Raw genomic sequence first — 18,948 nt, forward strand, 5'->3', positions numbered from 1 at the left:
CAGACAGGGTTGTGCCATTAATCATGGAACTCGAAGACAGACAAATCATGCATATCATATTATTTTCCTATCCTTTTACCTTTTCGAATGATTGCTCGAACAATTCAGAGTAAAAGCAGTGATTGCCCTAGGTGGGGAAAGATGGCCTTTTGAGTGCCACAGCAGGTGAAAAGATCCAAACAGACTTTCCTTTGAGCCATGTCATCACACAGTTTTTTATGACCTTCTGATACGAGACGGAGGATGAAAAGGGATTTAAAGCACTATCCATTTGTCCGCCTGCCTCATCCATTAAACAGCTGTTTTCAATAAAACCTGGTCTACAGTCATCAATAAATTAACCTCCGCTATTGCCTAATCTCCCATCCACAATGCAATGATGAATATATACACATACTCTTTTCAATCACTCACACGTTTCCCCTAGACCGTTGTTTTTGCTTGCTTGTTTGAAATAATTACTATTATTAATATTCATATGGATCTAATAGGAAATAGTCTCATTTACCACCAGACAACATACACAACAGCACTTAAACCTCAAATGTAATTAGTGTGTACTCGCCACTTTACTTTCTTGTTCTTTTGCTGTAACAAGGTACATTTCCCAGTTGTGGGACTAATGAAGAATTTCTGATTCTGATTCATTCTCAGGTATGAATCTCAAGTATGCCGAACTTAAGTTGTTTCTTCTGTATTTCTTTGTTATTTTCCTTTTTTCTCTTTACTCTTTTAAATGGCTTTGTGAAAAACTATCTAATGTTTTGTAACAGGACACATTTCAGTTTCCTAAATTAATTTCTATTACGGAACATACTTAACTATCTTCATTTCTACCATCATACAAGCGCAACAATACAACAATACACAGGCATCTCCACGTTCAGGCCACACTCAGACATACAGTTAACACTTACACCACACCCCCTCACTCAACAACCAACTCTATTTACCGACTCGGTCTCCTTTCTTTTATTCCCACCCTTTAATTTATTTATTTAAATTATGTAACTTCTGTTCATTTATTTATTTATTAACCTGTTTATATTCTCATGTATCTATCTTTAGAGTTGTGTTTTATTCCCTCCTGTTCTAAAGCAGATCTGGCCAAAAACAGGCCGAACAAGCTGAAAGAAAGGAAACAGAGATGGGGAAAACAAAAAAATAGAATACATCAATGCATAAAATGCAGCCCTGACCCAGCTGTCCAGATCTGACCTGCTCTGGTTCCACCCCCGCACCTTTGTACATTGGTCTGAGAGAGATGACCTCTAAGATCATTGTGGTTATGTGGGTCCACACACACACACACACACACACACACACACACACACACACACACACACACACACACACACACACACACACACACACACACACACACACACACACACACACACACACACACACACACACACTGAATAATTGATAAAAGTGGCAGCTGTCTGAACATATTTTACATGAAAAGGAGAAAAGCACAAAATAAATGTAAGAATGCACAGACAGGAAGTGTAATACAATCAGAATTAAATACTTAAAAACAATATTGAATATGTACCTTATCAGTTTTGGGGCAAAAACTGATAGTCAAGTCAATTCTATTTATATTCCACGGTCACATTCGTCTCGGAGGGCTTTATAACTTGAACACATGACAGACTAAATCCTCAGAACCTTGATTTGAAAGAAAAGAAAAATGGAAATTGCTATTCATATAAATCATGGGGATTTGGCCAGGTAGATGTATACTGTACCATCTATACACATTAGATATATAATGTACATATTGTAGTATATGACTCACTATATACCACCCAGCTCCATCAAGATGATTACAGTTTTCCGGAAAACATCGCTCTTTGAAAATGGAAATCCTCAGCAAACTCTTGACCAGAACGTACAGTAGGCCAATACGACGGCAAGAACCGTACATTCCTCTGAGATGTTGCAGTTTGTCAGCTGTCTGTTGTCAAACAACAGACAGCTGGCATGCCTGCTTGTGTTTTTTTCCTCCATACTGCTCATTTATGTTTCATGTTTTGTGTCAGACACAAGTGGAGACAACACTCTCAGCATGAAGAACACAATGAGATGAAGGAATATCTACAACGCACAAACCTCAGTGATCTCTGGTCCTTCATTCACTTCACTTTAAAATGTAATTAATTTACTATTATTTTAAAAGATTAGCTCCCTGATTTTATCAGCTGTAGCTAGCTAGCTAATTAAGCTAACGTTAGGTTTATGAGTTGACAATGCCTTCTTCTGCTGACTTTTTAATGTTTTAATGCGTGGATTACTGAACAGGACTACCAGGAACAGGCGAAGGGGCCCAAAGTGTCAGGGGCACCCCTGGGTTTCACTTACTAAATGTCACTGAAAGAGAAGCATAACAACCAGCAAGAGACTTAAAATGACCACAAAGAGACCCAAAAAGAATACAAAGAGACCAAAACAACTACAAAGAAATGCAAAAACAACTACATAGAGATGCAAAGCAGCTGCAAAGAGACCACAAAGAGACACACAATGACTATGAAAAAGGGGCAAAGCAACTACAAAGAGACACAAAATGACTACAGCGACACATAGCAACGCAAAGAGAAACAAAATGACCACAAAGAGACATAACATTTCTACAAAAAGACACAAAACAACATCAAACAGCAGCTAAAAACTATGAATTATGTGCGTCTTGCTACTATGTAGGAGAGGTAGCGGGGCGTGTTGCATGTCTGTGCCCAGGGGCCCATTGTCTCCGCCCATGGACTAACCAATGTTAGTTGTGAATGTTACAAGCTTGGCTAAGGTTGAAGTGTAAACTTGCCCAAATCCAAAAGATCAGGAAAAGAGCTGCAACAGAGGACTGCTGCTAATCCTGAACGGGGCTCTTTTCTTTTTTATAATAATCTGTAACCCCTGTGACAAAGTCATTTTAACAACCCACAAAATAATGTTGGCTGGTATAAAATAACCATGGCCTTTGAAGTAATGCTGGGTTGTTACTACTGTAAGTAGTAAACTAGTTAGCCAAACATGCTAATGTTTGCAAAAAGCAAAACACAAACTTGGAGGCCTGCATGGTTGCAAATGTCTGCCTGGTATTCAGCATCAAATCTTGGGCACATCACTCTCCGCTGTGCTTTCCACGAAGCACACACCAAGTGGGTGAGATGAACTGATGGTGTGCACAGCATGGAAAGAAAAGGAACTACTTTGAGAAATAAAAACACTCCTGATTCATTCATCCCAAGCCAGCTGCTGCCCTAAACAAGTGCAAAACAGCTCTCTCCATCACAGGATTTGATTGGTCAGACTGCTGTCAGTCACCTTATGAGGCCTTCCAAGTGATCTTAAAGTACTGTTTTTATTATCTAATGCATCTATTGCTGGAACAGACACCCACGTGTATACTGTGGATGTTAGAGCACTCAGTTTACTCCTGGATCTGTACATTTATGTTGAATGTCTTTTAAGGCTTAAGAAATCTAACCAATTTCGTGTGTGGCTGAAGCCTCACACCAGAGCGCCTATCACCAAGCGATACTTTTCCCACTGGGTAATGGAAATGATTGCTGTAGCTCCCTGCAGGGACATTACAGTACAATATATTCCCACATATACTGAGTGAATGCTTGAAAGAACTACAGATTATGATCTCACAACCAGCAGGAGTGCAAATCTGTGCAGACAATCCTGCTTGAAGCCAGGAAAAGGGATAGGAACATAGTGAGAAGATGTCCCCGCTATATTTGTTTGTTTCACGCATTTTCAACCTTAATTGAGTGACAATTTAAAATAAAAATTATGTAAGACTCAATTCCCAGTTAGCATAATGTGTCATGGAATTGTTTTGTTCTGTATTAATAGGGTAATATAGGTTTAACAAAGAATGAGCAAAGTATCAAAGAGAATACTGATCTTCAATTTATAAATTAGATTATTAGGATGTTCCAGTCCTTCACACTAATTAGACATACCTAAATTCGGTTTCAGTGTGCAACAGAATCACCTACAAAAAACAGCAGTTGGTGATTTATTAGTTACACGATTCAAAATGCTTTCGTCTGCAAGATGAAAAGCATGCTAATCTAAACCATCTTGTCTTTTGAATGCAAACGTTCAACTTATGAAAGCTAACAAGTAGCAAGGAAGAAACGGGGGAGAAGCCCGGCACTTCACTGAGCTCTGTTCAAAGAAAATGTGTGTGCAAGTATCTAAAAAGCTTCACTTCAGACCTACACAACATAAGATGTTTCTTGTGATTCATCTCATCCGCCTTTCATCTCTTTCTTTCCATTATCCACTTCCAGCGGTGTTTACACAGAGGACTGCAGCCAGTTGAAATGTTGGGCTGACAGCATCAATTACTGGAGCAGCTCCGTTGCAATCAGGGGTTATAGCCCCTCTATGACAAAACTGTGCCGTGTTCATTTTAGCATCTAGTAAGGATGCCACCTGGCCGCCTCCCTAGGGAGGTGTTCCAGGCACGTCCAGCTGGGAGGAGACCCCGGGGAAGACTCGGTGGAGAGATTACATCTCCTCACTGGCATGGGAACGCCTCGGGATCCCCCAGTTGGAGCTGGTGGATGTGGCCCGGAGAAGGGAAGTTTGGGGTTCCTTACTGGAGCTGCTGCCCCCGCAACCTGACCCCGGATAAGTGGTAGACGATGGAAGGATGGATTTTAGTATTTGAGACCTTTTGCAATCAATATTCAGCTATACCAGTGGTGATGATTTGCAGAAGATGTGTCATTTTATGGATGAAAAAGCAAAATCAAGTCATCTTTTTTTCTAAGTGAATGTCTTTCATCCTGCATGACTCATATGTTATATGATATGATTACAAAGGGAGAACATCTATCTCTCTGACTCAGGTTATTCTCAAGAAATAAACCCTATCATTTATGAAACTACAGCATATGGTATTTTCCATTGACTAAGTGTAAGTGTAATTTGCACACTAGACAACTAAATACAGACACATTAACATGTAGGGCTGTGAAGGGACGTTTTTCTATTGAAATGCAGCTGTTGAAGCCGCTGAGAAGTTATGGATTCAGATTGATAACTCTGGGAGACAAGTGAACAAGAAAAAGCTCGACTGCAGCTCCTGAAAAATGTATAATTGAATTCATTCATATTTCAATCTTCCCCATTGCATATATTTGCTTGACTATTCTGACAAAAATCATACTAAAAAGATAAGATCTGACCTTGGACTGTACAACTGCTTCCAGCTGTACGGAGAATCATTTGGAAATGTAGCCAACCCCCATTGTTATACTAACTCAAGTATTTACTGAATTGTTGTAATGATATATTACAAGCAAAAGTAATGATAACATATAGTAAAAGCAAGATAAAGTATTTCTACAAATGTGTGTTTTAAGAGGTAATTTAAAGGTTAATTTTACTTATAAGGTTTCTAGAGAGGCTGGTTCACTTCCACGGGGTCTGATCATCTAGGGCAGTGTTACTCATTGCGTGGCTCGCGAGCCTCCTGCGGCTCGCCAAGCTTTAATTGGTGGTTCGCGTTGCAGTGAGCTAAATAAAGGGGTGATAGATATGATTATGCAGTCAATACAGATATTTCATAAAAACAAGCAGGGCTATTACATATAACCCATTAAAACACTGAAAGTGTCTGCTCTATTAGCCTACAAATAATACAAATAATTGATAAAAGATGCAAATATAGAATAGAAATAAGATATTTAAACTTGCTCGGCACTACACTGACTCACTGCGGAGTTGCCAGTTTTGGCGGTCTATCAGCACTACAATGGTGAATGTGCTCTTGGACGGGTAGATACATGGTGGACTAGTATAGAAATAAATAAACTTAAGCTCATAAAAAATATTAACATAAGCATGTTAATGAATATGGACATTTGCTAAAAAATTATTTATATCGCTAAATTTGAACATTTAAATTGGAAGATACTACGACCAACCTGGCACTTCATACTCGCGTTAGCTTGGCTCCGGTTTACTCGTTTCACCATTTCATGCTAGTTAGCGTGTGTTTCTACAGACGTAAAATGGATCGATTTCTTATTAAAAAGTTGCACACCAGGTGGACAGAAACAAAGTGTGACACACAAGGAAAATTAAGATTTGTCTTTGGAACAGCTGCTCCCGTTAAAAAAAGAAAGGTACGAGCCATACAAGACGAGCAAAGGACGTTTCAAGACAAGTGGACAGAGGAATTTTTATTTGTCCTCCACGAGTCGAACCCTTTGTGCTTAATGTGCAAACAGACCCGTTCTGGTTTGGAGCGGCATTTCTAAACGACGCATCCAAAATTCAACGAAACTTAAGCACCTGGAAGAAAAATTTGTAAAAAATAAATAAATTAGAGCAGCTTTCTTCTTTTTCTGGAAAACAAAGGCTCGTACACAGGACAACTAATACAGCTGAACGATTAACTGAGGCATCTTTTGAGATCGCATGGATTTTGGCTCGGGCAAAAAAACCTTCTCAGACTCAAATTGTGAAAGACTGCTTTTTTGGCTTCAGCAGAAATATTGTTTGCAGAGTTTGACCTGCCTGCTTTGCCTGTTTCCCGACCAAGCCTGTTTTGGACCTGTCTGCCTTGCCTGTTTCCCGACCCAGACAGGATTCCTTCAACCTGCCTTGCCTGTTTCCCGACCCTCCGCCCGGCCCCGACTTATCCCTTGCCTGCTACCTATTGGTTGGTCCTTGTGGATTATTATCATCCCGCTGTGGATCAGTGTACTCGGCTATAACCTGCTAACTATAACTACTAATAAAGGTCATTACCAATTATCCTTGGTTTCCTGTGTGCTGCACTTGGGTCCACCATCAACTTGTTGTGACAGAACAATCTGGCCACTCATGGACCCAGCACACACAGCACCACCTCTGAACCGGATGGAGCAGGTGGACAACGTCATCCAGCATCATGAGGCGAGGTTCGCCTCGATGACGAACGAGCTACGGCAGTCGGCCGTTAACCAGGAGCAAGTGATGGCTACGTTAGTTGCCCAGGTTCAGCAGCTAACGCTAGCTATGAGATCTGCAACTAGTCCTGGGCCTCCTCCAGCTCCGCTGCCGCCAGTTTCAGCTCCAGGACCAGCACCGGAGTCTCAGGTGGGGACCCCGGAGCGCTATGCCAGTGATACTGAGGGCTGCAACTCGTTCATTACAAACTGTTCTCTCCTGTTCGCCTTGAAGCCAAACACCTTCAATTCGGAGGGGCCTAAGGTGGCTTTCGTCATAACCCACCTGACGGGCAGAGCTCGGCTGTGGGGAACAGTGGGAGCGACAGACGACAGCTCGCTCCTCTTTTGTTGCTTTTTCGGCCGAGCTACGCAAGGTCTTCGGCGGAGTTTCCATGGGTCCAGACGCTACCGGAGGTCTGATGAGTCTAAAGCAGGGAGACCGGACGGTAGCTGATTCAGCGATTGACTTTCGGACCAGAGCTCGCCAGAGTGATTGGAATTCTGCGGCTCAAAATGACGCTTACCTGCTAGGGCTAGCGGATTATCTCGGGAGTTATTGGCCGTTAAGCTGGCGCTGGAGGAATGGCATCACTGGCTCGAGGGGACCAAGCTGCCTTTTCTGGTTTGGACTGACCACAAGAATTTGGCGTACATCCAATCAGCCAAGAGACTGAACTCCCGGCAGGCCAGGTGGTCCCTATTCTTCACCAGGTTCAACTTTTCTCTGTCCTACCAGCCTGGTTCCCACAACATTAAACCAGACGCCCTGTCCCGTCTGTTTGTGGGAGGGGAGGACTCCGTCACCGAGCCGGATCCCATCCTTCCAGTACCCCGCTTGATTGCCTCTCTCACTTGGGAGGTGGAGGAGAGGGTTAAAGCCGCCTTGAAAGATCAGCCCGGTCCTAGTTCCTGCACGCCGGAATGCCTGTTTGTTCCCCTGGATCTTAGATCTTACGTCATTCAATGGGCCCACAGTTCCTGGCTCACCTGCCACCCTGGGATCCAACGGACTAAAGAGGTTCTTCTATGGAGATTCTGGTGGGCCACCCTGGAGGAGGACACTCGTGGGTTCGTCAATGCATGTCCCATTTGTAGTCAGCACAAGCCGTCTCACCAAGCTCCTGCTGGCCTTCTGCTACCTCTACCAGTGCCACATCGTCCCTGGTCCCACATATCTCTAGACTTTGTAACCGGCCTGCCTATGTCCAATAGTCATACCACCATCCTGACTATAGTTGATCGGTTCAGCAAGATGGCCCACTTTGTGTCGCTGCCCAAGCTCCCGTCGGCCAAGGAGACTGCGGAACTGGTTTTGCTGCATGTCTTTCGACTCGATGGACTCCCTACCGATGTGGTCTCCGACCGAGGACCCCAGTTCACGTCCATATTCTGGAGGGAGTTTTGTTTGCTCCTGGGGGCCACCGTCAGCCTATCTTCCGGATTCCACCCACAATCAAATGGGCAGACAGAATGGAAAAATCAGGAGATGGAGACAGCACTTCGGTGCATGATTTCCAAACATCCCTCGGCCTGGTCTCAGCAGCTCTTGTGGGTGTAATATGCCCACAATACCCTGGTCAGCTCAGCCACTGGACTGTCCCCATTTCAGTTCCTATGGGTTCCAACCGCCACTGTGCCCCGCATTGGAGAAAGAGGTCTCCTGTCCTTCCGTCCAGGCTTTCATTAACTGCTGCCACCGAACCTGGACCCAGGCTAGAGCTACTCTCCTCCGCTCGACGGACCGGTACGTCATGGCTGCCAACCGCCGCCGCACCGTCGCCCCCAAATACCTAGTGGGCCAGAAAGTGTGGCTGTCCACTCGGGACATCCCGTTACGGGTAGAATCTAAAAAATTGGCGCCTCGGTTCATCGGCCCGTTTGAGATTCAGGAAGTTATCAACCCCGCGGCATTCAAACTAAAGTTGCCCCGTTCCATGTGGATACATCCGACCTTCCACGCTTCCAGGGTTAAACCTGTGCGGGAGAGCCCACTGATCCCGGCTGCTCCGCCTCCCTCGCCGCCTCGCTTCATCGATGGCGGTCCTGTATACACCTTTCGCCGCCTCCTTCGTTCCCGCCGCCGGGGAAGGGGTCTGCAATACCTGGTGGACTGGGAAGGTTATGGTCCTGAGGAAAGGTGTTGGGTTCCTGCGTGACACATCCTGGATGCCCGGTTGATCAGGGAGTTTCACCATCAGCAGCCTGACCAGCCGGCTAAGACCACCCCACCATTGGGGGTCCCATCTCGACTGGCTTGCCCCCTTCTTCGTCCGAGGCATCTGACAAGGAGACACCCCCGGAGGCGGAGGAGGAACGGATGGACGTTTCCCACTTGTTGTGACACTTTGTGGTAAAAGTGGCTCTCCTATTGGCTTTGTCCTATCAATGTGGCTTTCACGTAAAAAATTGTGAAGACCATTGATCTAGGGCTTCATGCAGCTGGCTTTAATTGCAGTTCATTCCTCTTGCAGGTGGCTTTCACAGAAAGGCTTAATTTCCACAAATCTCACAGGATTATATGCATAAGCATTTTCTGCATAATTGTTTCTGGTCTCAAAGTGGCATAAATATAGTTAAAAGTGTGGTAATTCCTGAAACAAACTGGATTAGAAATCCTCTAGTGTGGAAATATTAAAGTCAAGCATAACTACCTATTTTGTTTAACTGAAGCTCAGTAATGTGTGAAAAAGGAGAAAGGTACAATTACTGCACCTTGAAGTCTCCCCATTGCTCCACACCTATTGGATGTTTGTGTCTGTTCAGTGGAAGCTTCAGTGGACGTGTAGGGCACATGTTTTACATACTACGTGATTTATTCGCCAAATCTGTTTTCCTTGCACTTGTCACATTTTTCACCGATACACAAATTTCCAACCGAGCCAGACTGTTAGGCTGACCATGAGCGGTCCAGACCATAAGCAAGGAGGCAGAGGCAGGAGAACAAGCAAACCACCAAGGTCGGCATTTATTTACAAGATATATTTAAATACAGTGTCACACACCAGCCCTCAATTTCACAAAGAGCAGCCTTATATAGCCTCGAAAGTTAGGCCGTACCAAAAACAGGGGCTATACAGCACGAGTGTTTCCAACAGAACAGTTAAAGACAAATCAAATAATAATAAACATGAACTCTAAATATTCAACCTAAATTCAATAATATAAACATAATTATTATGTAATGAAAAACTACTATAAGGCCACTCAATGCACTATGCAAACATTTACCACCCCCCACTCCATCCTGCTCTGTGGAACCCTCCCAGCATGATAAAAAGGTGTTGTTTCCTACGGGGAGCCTTTTAGCCGCAGACCTTGGGAGTTGGAGACAAGAGAGAACAGGCACGTGTTTTATCATGCGGTTCATTCATCTCTGCCTTAGCGTTAACCAATTGTTACTTTACCCTTGCTTCTATTCTCTACAGGGCCAAGCAAACAGACTGGCGTGGAGAATACACATCCAATGAAAGTTGTTTTACTCCAACCGGGCTTGTGTCTTTCTTAAACAAATTAATACACGCATCTGTGCATAATGAGGACAACAAGTATATGGGTTGTGAGCTACACAAACGTAACAGAGACTGAGACCAGACGGCTACTGGGATCACCTTCATTACACAGACATAAAAACTTTTTTGCAAAATGTATTTTTGATTTCCAACATTTCCACTTTTTTATGCACAAATTGTAAATGCCCATAAAAGTAGGTGGCTGAAAATGCATTAATGTGCCAATTTCACCATTCTAAATGTAATTTTTCATGTATTTGGCATACCATGAAATACTATACATCAATATCAATGAATAATCGACCAGCGCTAATTCTTGTGGCTAGCTCATGTTGCTTTCTCACCATCTCATTTCTTTTTTGGTCCACATCAGACCGATTTACAGTGTTCTCGTCACCCTAACCAACCGGATTAAACAGGCAAAATCCCCACAATTGAGTTCAATGGGTTAACCGTAAAGAGCCTAATGCCACACCAACAGATTCATTTCATCCAGACAGTCTACTGTTGCCATCTCAGTCCTCCAGCCATATGTATGTATGTATGTATGTATGTATGTATGTATGTATAATTGCTTCAAAAACGTACTCATAAAGTTCCCCCGGGTTATGAGGATAATGAGCAAGCCCTCAGCTTTGAGCACGGCCTCAGGAGGAACCTGCTTTTGATCAGTATACCATCCACAAGGAATTTCAACCCAGATGGCCTGTAAGCTAAGAGTGATAATTTCCTAATTTTGTAATTAACAGCATTTCATATCCAAGGAATTCTAAAGGAACTAACGGCACCCAAAAGAGCTACAGGGTCATAAGCGATGACACCGGCTGCCGTTACGCAACAGGGCTCTCTGATGTTGCAAACCACTTCTGAGTGAACATTGGATAAGCCACAACATCAGTGTGTAATATCTGTCATGTCAAGAAGAAATCCAATAATGTTTTTATTCTGTGCGTGGAGAAAGGGAAGGAAATGAGAAGTGCCTCTGCATCTCTTTTTTTTTTTTCTTTTACATGCAACATTTCCCAGTAAAGATAACAATCACATGGACCACCTGACTGGACGTGATAATGTACAGACATCCACAAAGAGAGAAGGAAAAAAGGCTGTGATTCTGTGTCTGTGTCCTGCCACAGTAAACATCCTGTGGTTCAGAGGGAAAACAATAAAGAAAAGTCTGCCTGGTCCTCTGTGAGTTAGAAATGGCTATTAATAGCATGTCCTCTAATTTAATTGTACTCCATTTCAACAGAAAGTTCAAATCAATCTCTACAGCCAGTGGGAGACATCGAGGAGATTGTTCTCTCCCCAAAAATGTTGATTTGGTCACAGATTCACCTTCCAGACATTATCCTCCTCGATGCTATTTATCTGCACTGCAGCTACGCAGATCAGCGCTTGCATTGAATGTTAATGGACTGCTACGCCACGACTAGGTGACAACCACCGTTACTAAGCCTGCACACCCCTTCTGTCTTTGCAACGATGACCACATATAGTGTATGTCCAGCTTGAGGAGGACTGCATGTGAAGGGGTTACATTGTTGTGATTTTAACTTGGATATGCACTGGGTGAAGCGGTAATCAGTTAATTACAGTTTACCGATGAGGAGATCACAAACTAACTATAATCCCAACTATAACTTTCCTACATGATTTAAGTATTTGATTGTGAATTTGGGAGGGTGATGAAACAATTAATCACATCATTGTTATCTTCCCATAAGCACAACATTAGCATTCATTTTAAGTGATGCTTCTGTCCAATATTCACTGCTCTTGTAGCTCTGTTTTTGGTCTCCACCAACTCTTGTTAAAATGTCAGTCTTTTTAGCTGCTTAATGTTCCACTATGTGGTGTACAGTGCTTTTTTTCTTATTTTTTTAAACAGCGGCATGCTGGGCCAAAATGACACTATGAGAGTGTCAAGAGTGAAGCAAAACAGTGGGCCATAAAACCATAACAAACCAAACATTGTTGCATAAACCTTTGTGAACTTGCATGTCAAAAAAACAATGGGTGACCTCAACAGCCTTAGTCTTACTGCATGTGTCGAATATACTATCCTGCATTCTTTTATTGACTAAGGTTTAAACATATTATTGTTTTCATTAGTGATTACTCTGGTAATTATTTTCTTGATCAGCCTATAAAATGTTTGATCTAAAAATATTGAAAAAAGCACAAAGTGACGTCTTTCAAATTGCTTGTCTTGTCGGACAAACTGCCTAAAAAGGTATTCAGTTTACTGTCGTAAAAGACAAAGAAAACTGAAAAACATTTGAGAATGTGGAACTGCCGAATCGTTTGTCATTGTTGCTTAAAAAATTATTTATACGATCAATTGGCATGGCAGTTGATTCATTTTCTGTTGATCAACTTAACAGTTCATTGATTTAAGGTCTATAATGGAAACTTAAAAACCATCATTTTACAACAACTTTGACTGAGTGAATGACAAATCAACTGGATGCTCTCTGGCAGGTGCTTCCAATCAATTATCAATGTAAATTAGCCGAAAGCCAAAATGGTATGAAGAGACCAAAAACATTCCCCCCAGCTATTAGATTTTAAACTAAATGTGTTTGCTAACAGCCTAGCATTTAAAGATCCGAGTGAGTGCGCCTTCAAAAAGACTATTTAGAAAGTTTGAGAGCGTCTTTGTAGCCAGAAATCTGGGATTCACCAAAGGTGACATAGAAAAATGCTGTTTCGGGTTTCCACACAGTATTCAGACAACATTGTGACGTTATGACATTTGGTCGTGACTAACAGCAAGGAGACAGGAGCCCGGCTCCAGGTGAGACGGTCCCTTGCCACCTCCTTGTCTCCGACCTCAAATAGCAGCGGGCCAGCTGCTGTGCGCATTGTGAATCACTGCTCCCTGACACAGGCCCAGTGTGCTTCCCCATGGCAAATGGCCTATTACATTTAAATTAGCAATGTTTTGTATGATCAAATAAAATAAGAGAGGTCACGGGCTGAATGCATTAGTAGAGGCTTCTGTCGAATTCAGAGAACATTGTGGTGCTGCTTGTAAAGCAGGCTATCTGGGGACGATTTGCCAGGATGGCAACACAATACACAGCAAGCTGTTGCAGTATAATACAGTATATAAAGAATGCATCATGTCCAAACTGAGTCATAGAAACTGGGTTATAGCAATCACTGACAGCATCAAATTTGCAGAAAATGTGCCATAAGTCTATTCCTTATAGGAAACATGACAAACATGACAGATTCAACACTAAAATACTGCCAAATGGTTAGCATTTCGTATTAACCTTTACAGAGAAAGAGAAGGAAGCAGAGAGAGAAGAGAGAAAGAGAGAAAGAGAGGGACTGTTCATCAGCATCCTGCAACTCTATTTTTAGCTTGAAGCTGAATCTCAGCAAAGCAGCAGAGAGGCTACACATTTATTTTATTTGGACAGCAAATAAATAAAAAAAACCTTCAGACTGATCCAATTTTATCAAATATGAGGAATACAAAATACTCAGAGGTTCAATATCACTCTGAGCACTGGAATGGTTCATGCAATCTTATGGAGCACAAACAGCAGGGATCAGTTAGACTCTGGGAAGAAAGCATGACAGAGATGGCCGAGGGTGATTCGTAAAGCAAAAGTTCTTAAAGAGATTTGGCAGCAGATGACCTGCCTGGCTTCAAGCCACAGTTTATACACTGGGATGGAAGTTGCCTCAAGGAGAGAGAAACAACTATATAACTAAATAGTTTATGGTTTGAATTCCCATAGCAGCGGGTCAAATGCGGGTCCCTCTATTATTTTCCTCCTCAGCTCCCCAGCGGTCGATGAAAAAACTGAAATGTTCGCAGGTGTGAAAATGATTGAATGAGACGCAGCGCACAGCTGGAACTGAGCATCTGTCAAGAAGGTACAATTAAATAATACACTTTTTGTAAAATGGCCTGGTTGATAGCCAATTGTTATCATTAAATGTGTATTTAACAAGAATCTACAGCCCTGCTTGCAGCTCTGTGAGGTTGTAATAGGCACAGCGGTGCTTTGAGCTAAATGCTAACATCAGCATGCTAACACACTCACAATGACAAGGCTAACATGCTGACGTTTAGCAAGTATAATGTTTACCACATTCCCCAGCATGGTATCATGCTAAGATGCTAAACTAATTAACAAAAAGCAAACCTAAAGCTGATGGGAATTAGTTTTTCCGGTATTTGGTCATAACTCAAAGTGTTAAACCAATTAGGATATTGTCCAGATACTGGTGCTAGATGAAACATTAAGGCTTCAAGACTACAATTCACCTCAAGGTGGGCATGAATGTGTCAAGACATTTCATTCAAAACCACAAATCTCTAATATGGCGCGAGAGGGAAAGCCAGGGTATCACCAAAGTCATAAAGATACATCATCTGCGAACCATGAACATTTATATGTGGTACCAATTCATCGAGAAATTTCACAGTATAAATTTAAATATAGACCTGATGGTAGCGCTAAATTCAGGGAATCAAGAAATGTATTCCATCCAATAGTTGATGGGATACTTCAGTGTGGACTAACCAAATATATGGACATATCCATCCCTATAGCAACGGCACTAGCTTTCAATATTTGGATGATTAAAACTGGGGCTGTCATCCGTTTTATTAGGTAGTCAGTGAATAGGGGCACAAGACCATCATTTCTGCAAAAGCTGAGAAAAGCACTCCAAACTGTGACTAAAGCTTAGATAGCCCATAAACGCCGGTTGCCATACTTTAATGATGAAATAGTATACACTGCATCATATCATCTTTGCCGTTTATTTCATCGTCCCTATTCTAGATAATAGTGTAGCTGTAGCTCTCAAGTGAATAATGAGAGCACACTTTAAATTAGAATTAAGAAGTGTATTATCCCTTGCAGCCCTCTTATAATTGAAAATGACAAAGATAAGATCTGCATACATACATAAAAAGCCTGCCCTGTCCATGTTGGCAGGACTTTGAAGAACAATGTTTCTATGAGAAGCGCTCTACTTCACAAGTTGTACTGTGAACTGAGGTCAAGCTATATTCACTGCATGCTTGAGATTTGAATGCACTATCAGTAATCCCAAACAAAGTCACAATCTGCCACCGGCCGGCTGGAGCATCTCAGGGTTCACATTATTTCATAGAGCTGGGCTGAAATAATACAGGCCCTCAATAGTGTAGTTTCCATTAGTGAGTGAATTTCACAGTGAGGCTCAATGCAATATAATTACGATTTAACTGAAGACATCCAGTTGCAGCTGTAAAGAAAATATTGTTTTTCCATGCATAAAAATAATTTAATTTGTCTGGTGAGATTGTCCACTAAACAAAGAAGTACTTACTTCATTTGGAGTGGAATAAACTCTTGGTGTCCTGAGAGGCTGCACCTGACATTGTTATGTACAAAATCATATATTTTTTGGTATAATACACAAATATTGAACACGCAATCAAACTCTTTGCAAACTGTGACTCAAACATCTGTGCTTCATTTTCAGGATGAAAATTATCTTCAGAAACTTGTTTTTGTATTTACAGTATTCCCTTTCATATTTATATCATGAGCAAGGCCTTTTATTAACCTTTTTATTGGCTCGTGTGTCATGTTGAGTCTGCTGTGCTGCCAGTATTTGTTTAAATACTCATCACTCTATTTCAAATTCTAGTGACTTTGACAACGTTTATTAGCAGAAAAACATTACACTAGCCTCACGATGTTTTGAAAAAAAGAGGATCAAAATAAATCAATGCAGCAGAATCAGAGATATCAACTTTTTTATTTTTGCACATTGCCATCCTTGTCAAAACATGGCACCTACATAACCCACAATGCATTGCTCAATACCACAGCAGATAGTTGTTGTTTTTTCATTTTAAAAATTGCAGTCTTCAACCCCCGACCAACGCTGACTTGTGACATCATTTGAGGCAATTTATCAGATTTAACACAGCTCCCTCTGCAGTCACATATTTTTCACATATGTAGTAGTACTCCCCAAAAATGTGTAAAATGATGCGGAAACCACAAATGTTTCCACTTGATTTGAATGGTGCAGCCATAAAAACATGGTGTCTTTGGTTGGAATAGTTCCATGACTGAAAGCAGCATACACAATAGCTGCAATGAAGTGTGGGAAATAGCCAATACAGAAAATACATTCTGTCTAAATTTGAGGAAGTAGAGATTTAACAGGTCAATGCATCTCCTGATCTCAGTCTAGCACTTTGTTTGTCTCAGTTTCTTGTAGAAAGAATATTTTTTTATTATTATTATTTTAGAGACTTTACACTTTGTATGTCACTACACCCTGGTATCGAAAGATGATGTTACTTTAAATCCGAGGCAGCAATATTTTAAATCCCAAAGCACACTGAATAACATTCCCCCTCTTTTGTGACACCTATTGTCACTACTAAGAGTATTAATGATCTGATATTTTATTGAACCCTACAAGGAAATTCTCTTTCCACTCTCGCCTAGTGGAAGCACACTCATGAGCACAAACTCCACCTACAGAACAGCAAGCCTGAAGCTGGAAGAGATTCATGACGACACAAGGAAATAAACCCTGGATCTTTGGCTGAAGAAAAGCCTGATTAGTCACAATGCCACCTTACTGCCCTCAGCATGATTCTCAGGTGTGTACATTAACTTGACACTAGAACCTGTGAGTTTTTACGTTTGTCAATAAGATTGTTTAAAAAAAATCAATAAACACACAAAACAATAAAGACACTGGGCTTTCAATAGTCTTATTCAAGTCGTTTTCAAAGTGTTCTAATGTTCATAGAAAGAGGTCATCCAAACAGTAAATAAAATACAGCACTGCATTTTTTTGGCAAATTATTTAAAATACCATAATGCAAAAGCGTGCCAATTTTGAGTAGCATAACAATCTTTTGAATAAGAAACAATAAACCTTTGATGCCACAGAACTGTCACGACACAGCTGATGCTGTCCTGTCAACACCAACAACCCCACATACCTCAAATATCCAATTTAACAATCAAATAAGCTGCATGGAAAAACTGCCTGCTATTATTAGCAATGCACTGAACCCCTCTGTATTATTCATTTTTCATCACTTCTCTCTTTAACCTTGTCTTGGCTTATTTCCTGATTTTTGTCTGATGCGAGGAATATAGTGCCCTGCTTGTGTGTACATGTTCTGTGACCTGATTGGGAATTTCAGCAAAGGTTTTTTATTTTTTTTCTATGTGTTCACATCCTGAATTTTAATGGTGTTACCAAAAATAGACTCACCACCATATGGTATGGTACAGTAGCTACTGATAGCTGTGATAGCGACCACAGGTCTGTCTACAGGTCACATTTCGTCTTATTCTTTTTTTTGCCTATTTGACCCTGCAGCGTCACAGAATCTGACGGGTCACAATCGGACACACAGAGACATACTTAATCACAGACAGACGGTAGAGACTTAATGACAGACAGACAGATATTAGGACAGGACAGACGGTAGAGACTTAATGACAGACAGACTAATATAAGAACAGACCGGGCTGGACAGTCCACTGAACCCGCAGTGGTCTGTTTTTAGACCGTCGTAGCCTACATTCCTACAGAGTGCCTCCATCCATGCAGCATGCGGCTGAGAGCTCCAACATCCAGCAGCACGAGACGCGGCGTGTCTACCTGTTAGCTCGAGACTATGCATGTAGTGTCCCCTTACCTTTTCCTCTCGTCTCCTTTGACATAGTGTCCTCTCCCGTGTGTCTCCGTCTGTGTGCTGTCACTCAGTCAAAGCCGTCACGTTATTCTGCGCGACAACGTTTCGTCTGATAGTTAATTAAACAGCAGCTCTTCCTCCGTCCCTCTCCTGCCTGCTGCACCTTGACGCCTGACTGCCAGACTGAAGCGGGGTGAAGTAGGCACGGGAGGCTACAGCTGCCGTATCGGTCTCCTCTCACTCTGGAAAGGGGGAGCGAAGAAGGAAAAAAAAGAACTGTCCTCTCATTCACCTGTGTCAAGTCCCTCAGAGCACCGACCCGCTTGTGCCGCAGACATACTTTGTGATGTTGTATCTGAGCAGAGTTGGCTCACATGTCATGGTCACCCAGCTCTCTCTCTCTCTATCTCTCTCTCTCTCTCACACACACTCTATCTCACTCTCACACACTCTCTCTCACTCTCTCTCTTTCTCACTCTCTCTCTCGTCTGCACCGCTAACATTAGTCAGAGTTCCTCCAAACAAGACCCGGTCTGCAGCTTGACTGCCTCCAGCGGTGCGCGCACGTCCACGGCTGCAGCTTCTGAAGGACGTCAGTCCTTCTTTCCTAACACCGGTTCTGACTTTGCAAAATGATCAAGAAGAAGTATATACCAGATGGAAAAAAATAAGTGACTTCATGCTTCAAAAACACTAGGCAAAGCATAATGGGAAAGCTATGTATTGTTATTGGCACGACTCATGTAATTAGCCTAGATAGCCTAGTTTAATCAATTCC

The 18,948-nt window shown here is 42.1% G+C and overlaps 1 protein-coding gene across 2 annotated transcripts in view; it reads right to left on the reverse strand.

Moving 5' to 3' along the window:
* Positions 1–18,620, reverse strand: part of pitpnm3 (PITPNM family member 3) — an 80,466-nt gene extending 61,846 nt beyond the window's left edge. For both annotated transcript variants that reach the window (XM_029446313.1, XM_029446312.1), the window contains exon 1: positions 18,174–18,620. In XM_029446313.1, coding sequence (XP_029302173.1) covers positions 18,174–18,198 — 25 coding nt within the window. In that variant the 5' untranslated portion in view covers positions 18,199–18,620. The remainder of the gene's footprint in view (positions 1–18,173) is intronic.
* Positions 18,621–18,948: the final 328 nt, after the last annotated feature.

This window comes from Cottoperca gobio, chromosome 13 (assembly GCF_900634415.1).
Source record: "Cottoperca gobio chromosome 13, fCotGob3.1, whole genome shotgun sequence".
NCBI classification, from domain to species: domain Eukaryota; kingdom Metazoa; phylum Chordata; class Actinopteri; order Perciformes; family Bovichtidae; genus Cottoperca; species Cottoperca gobio.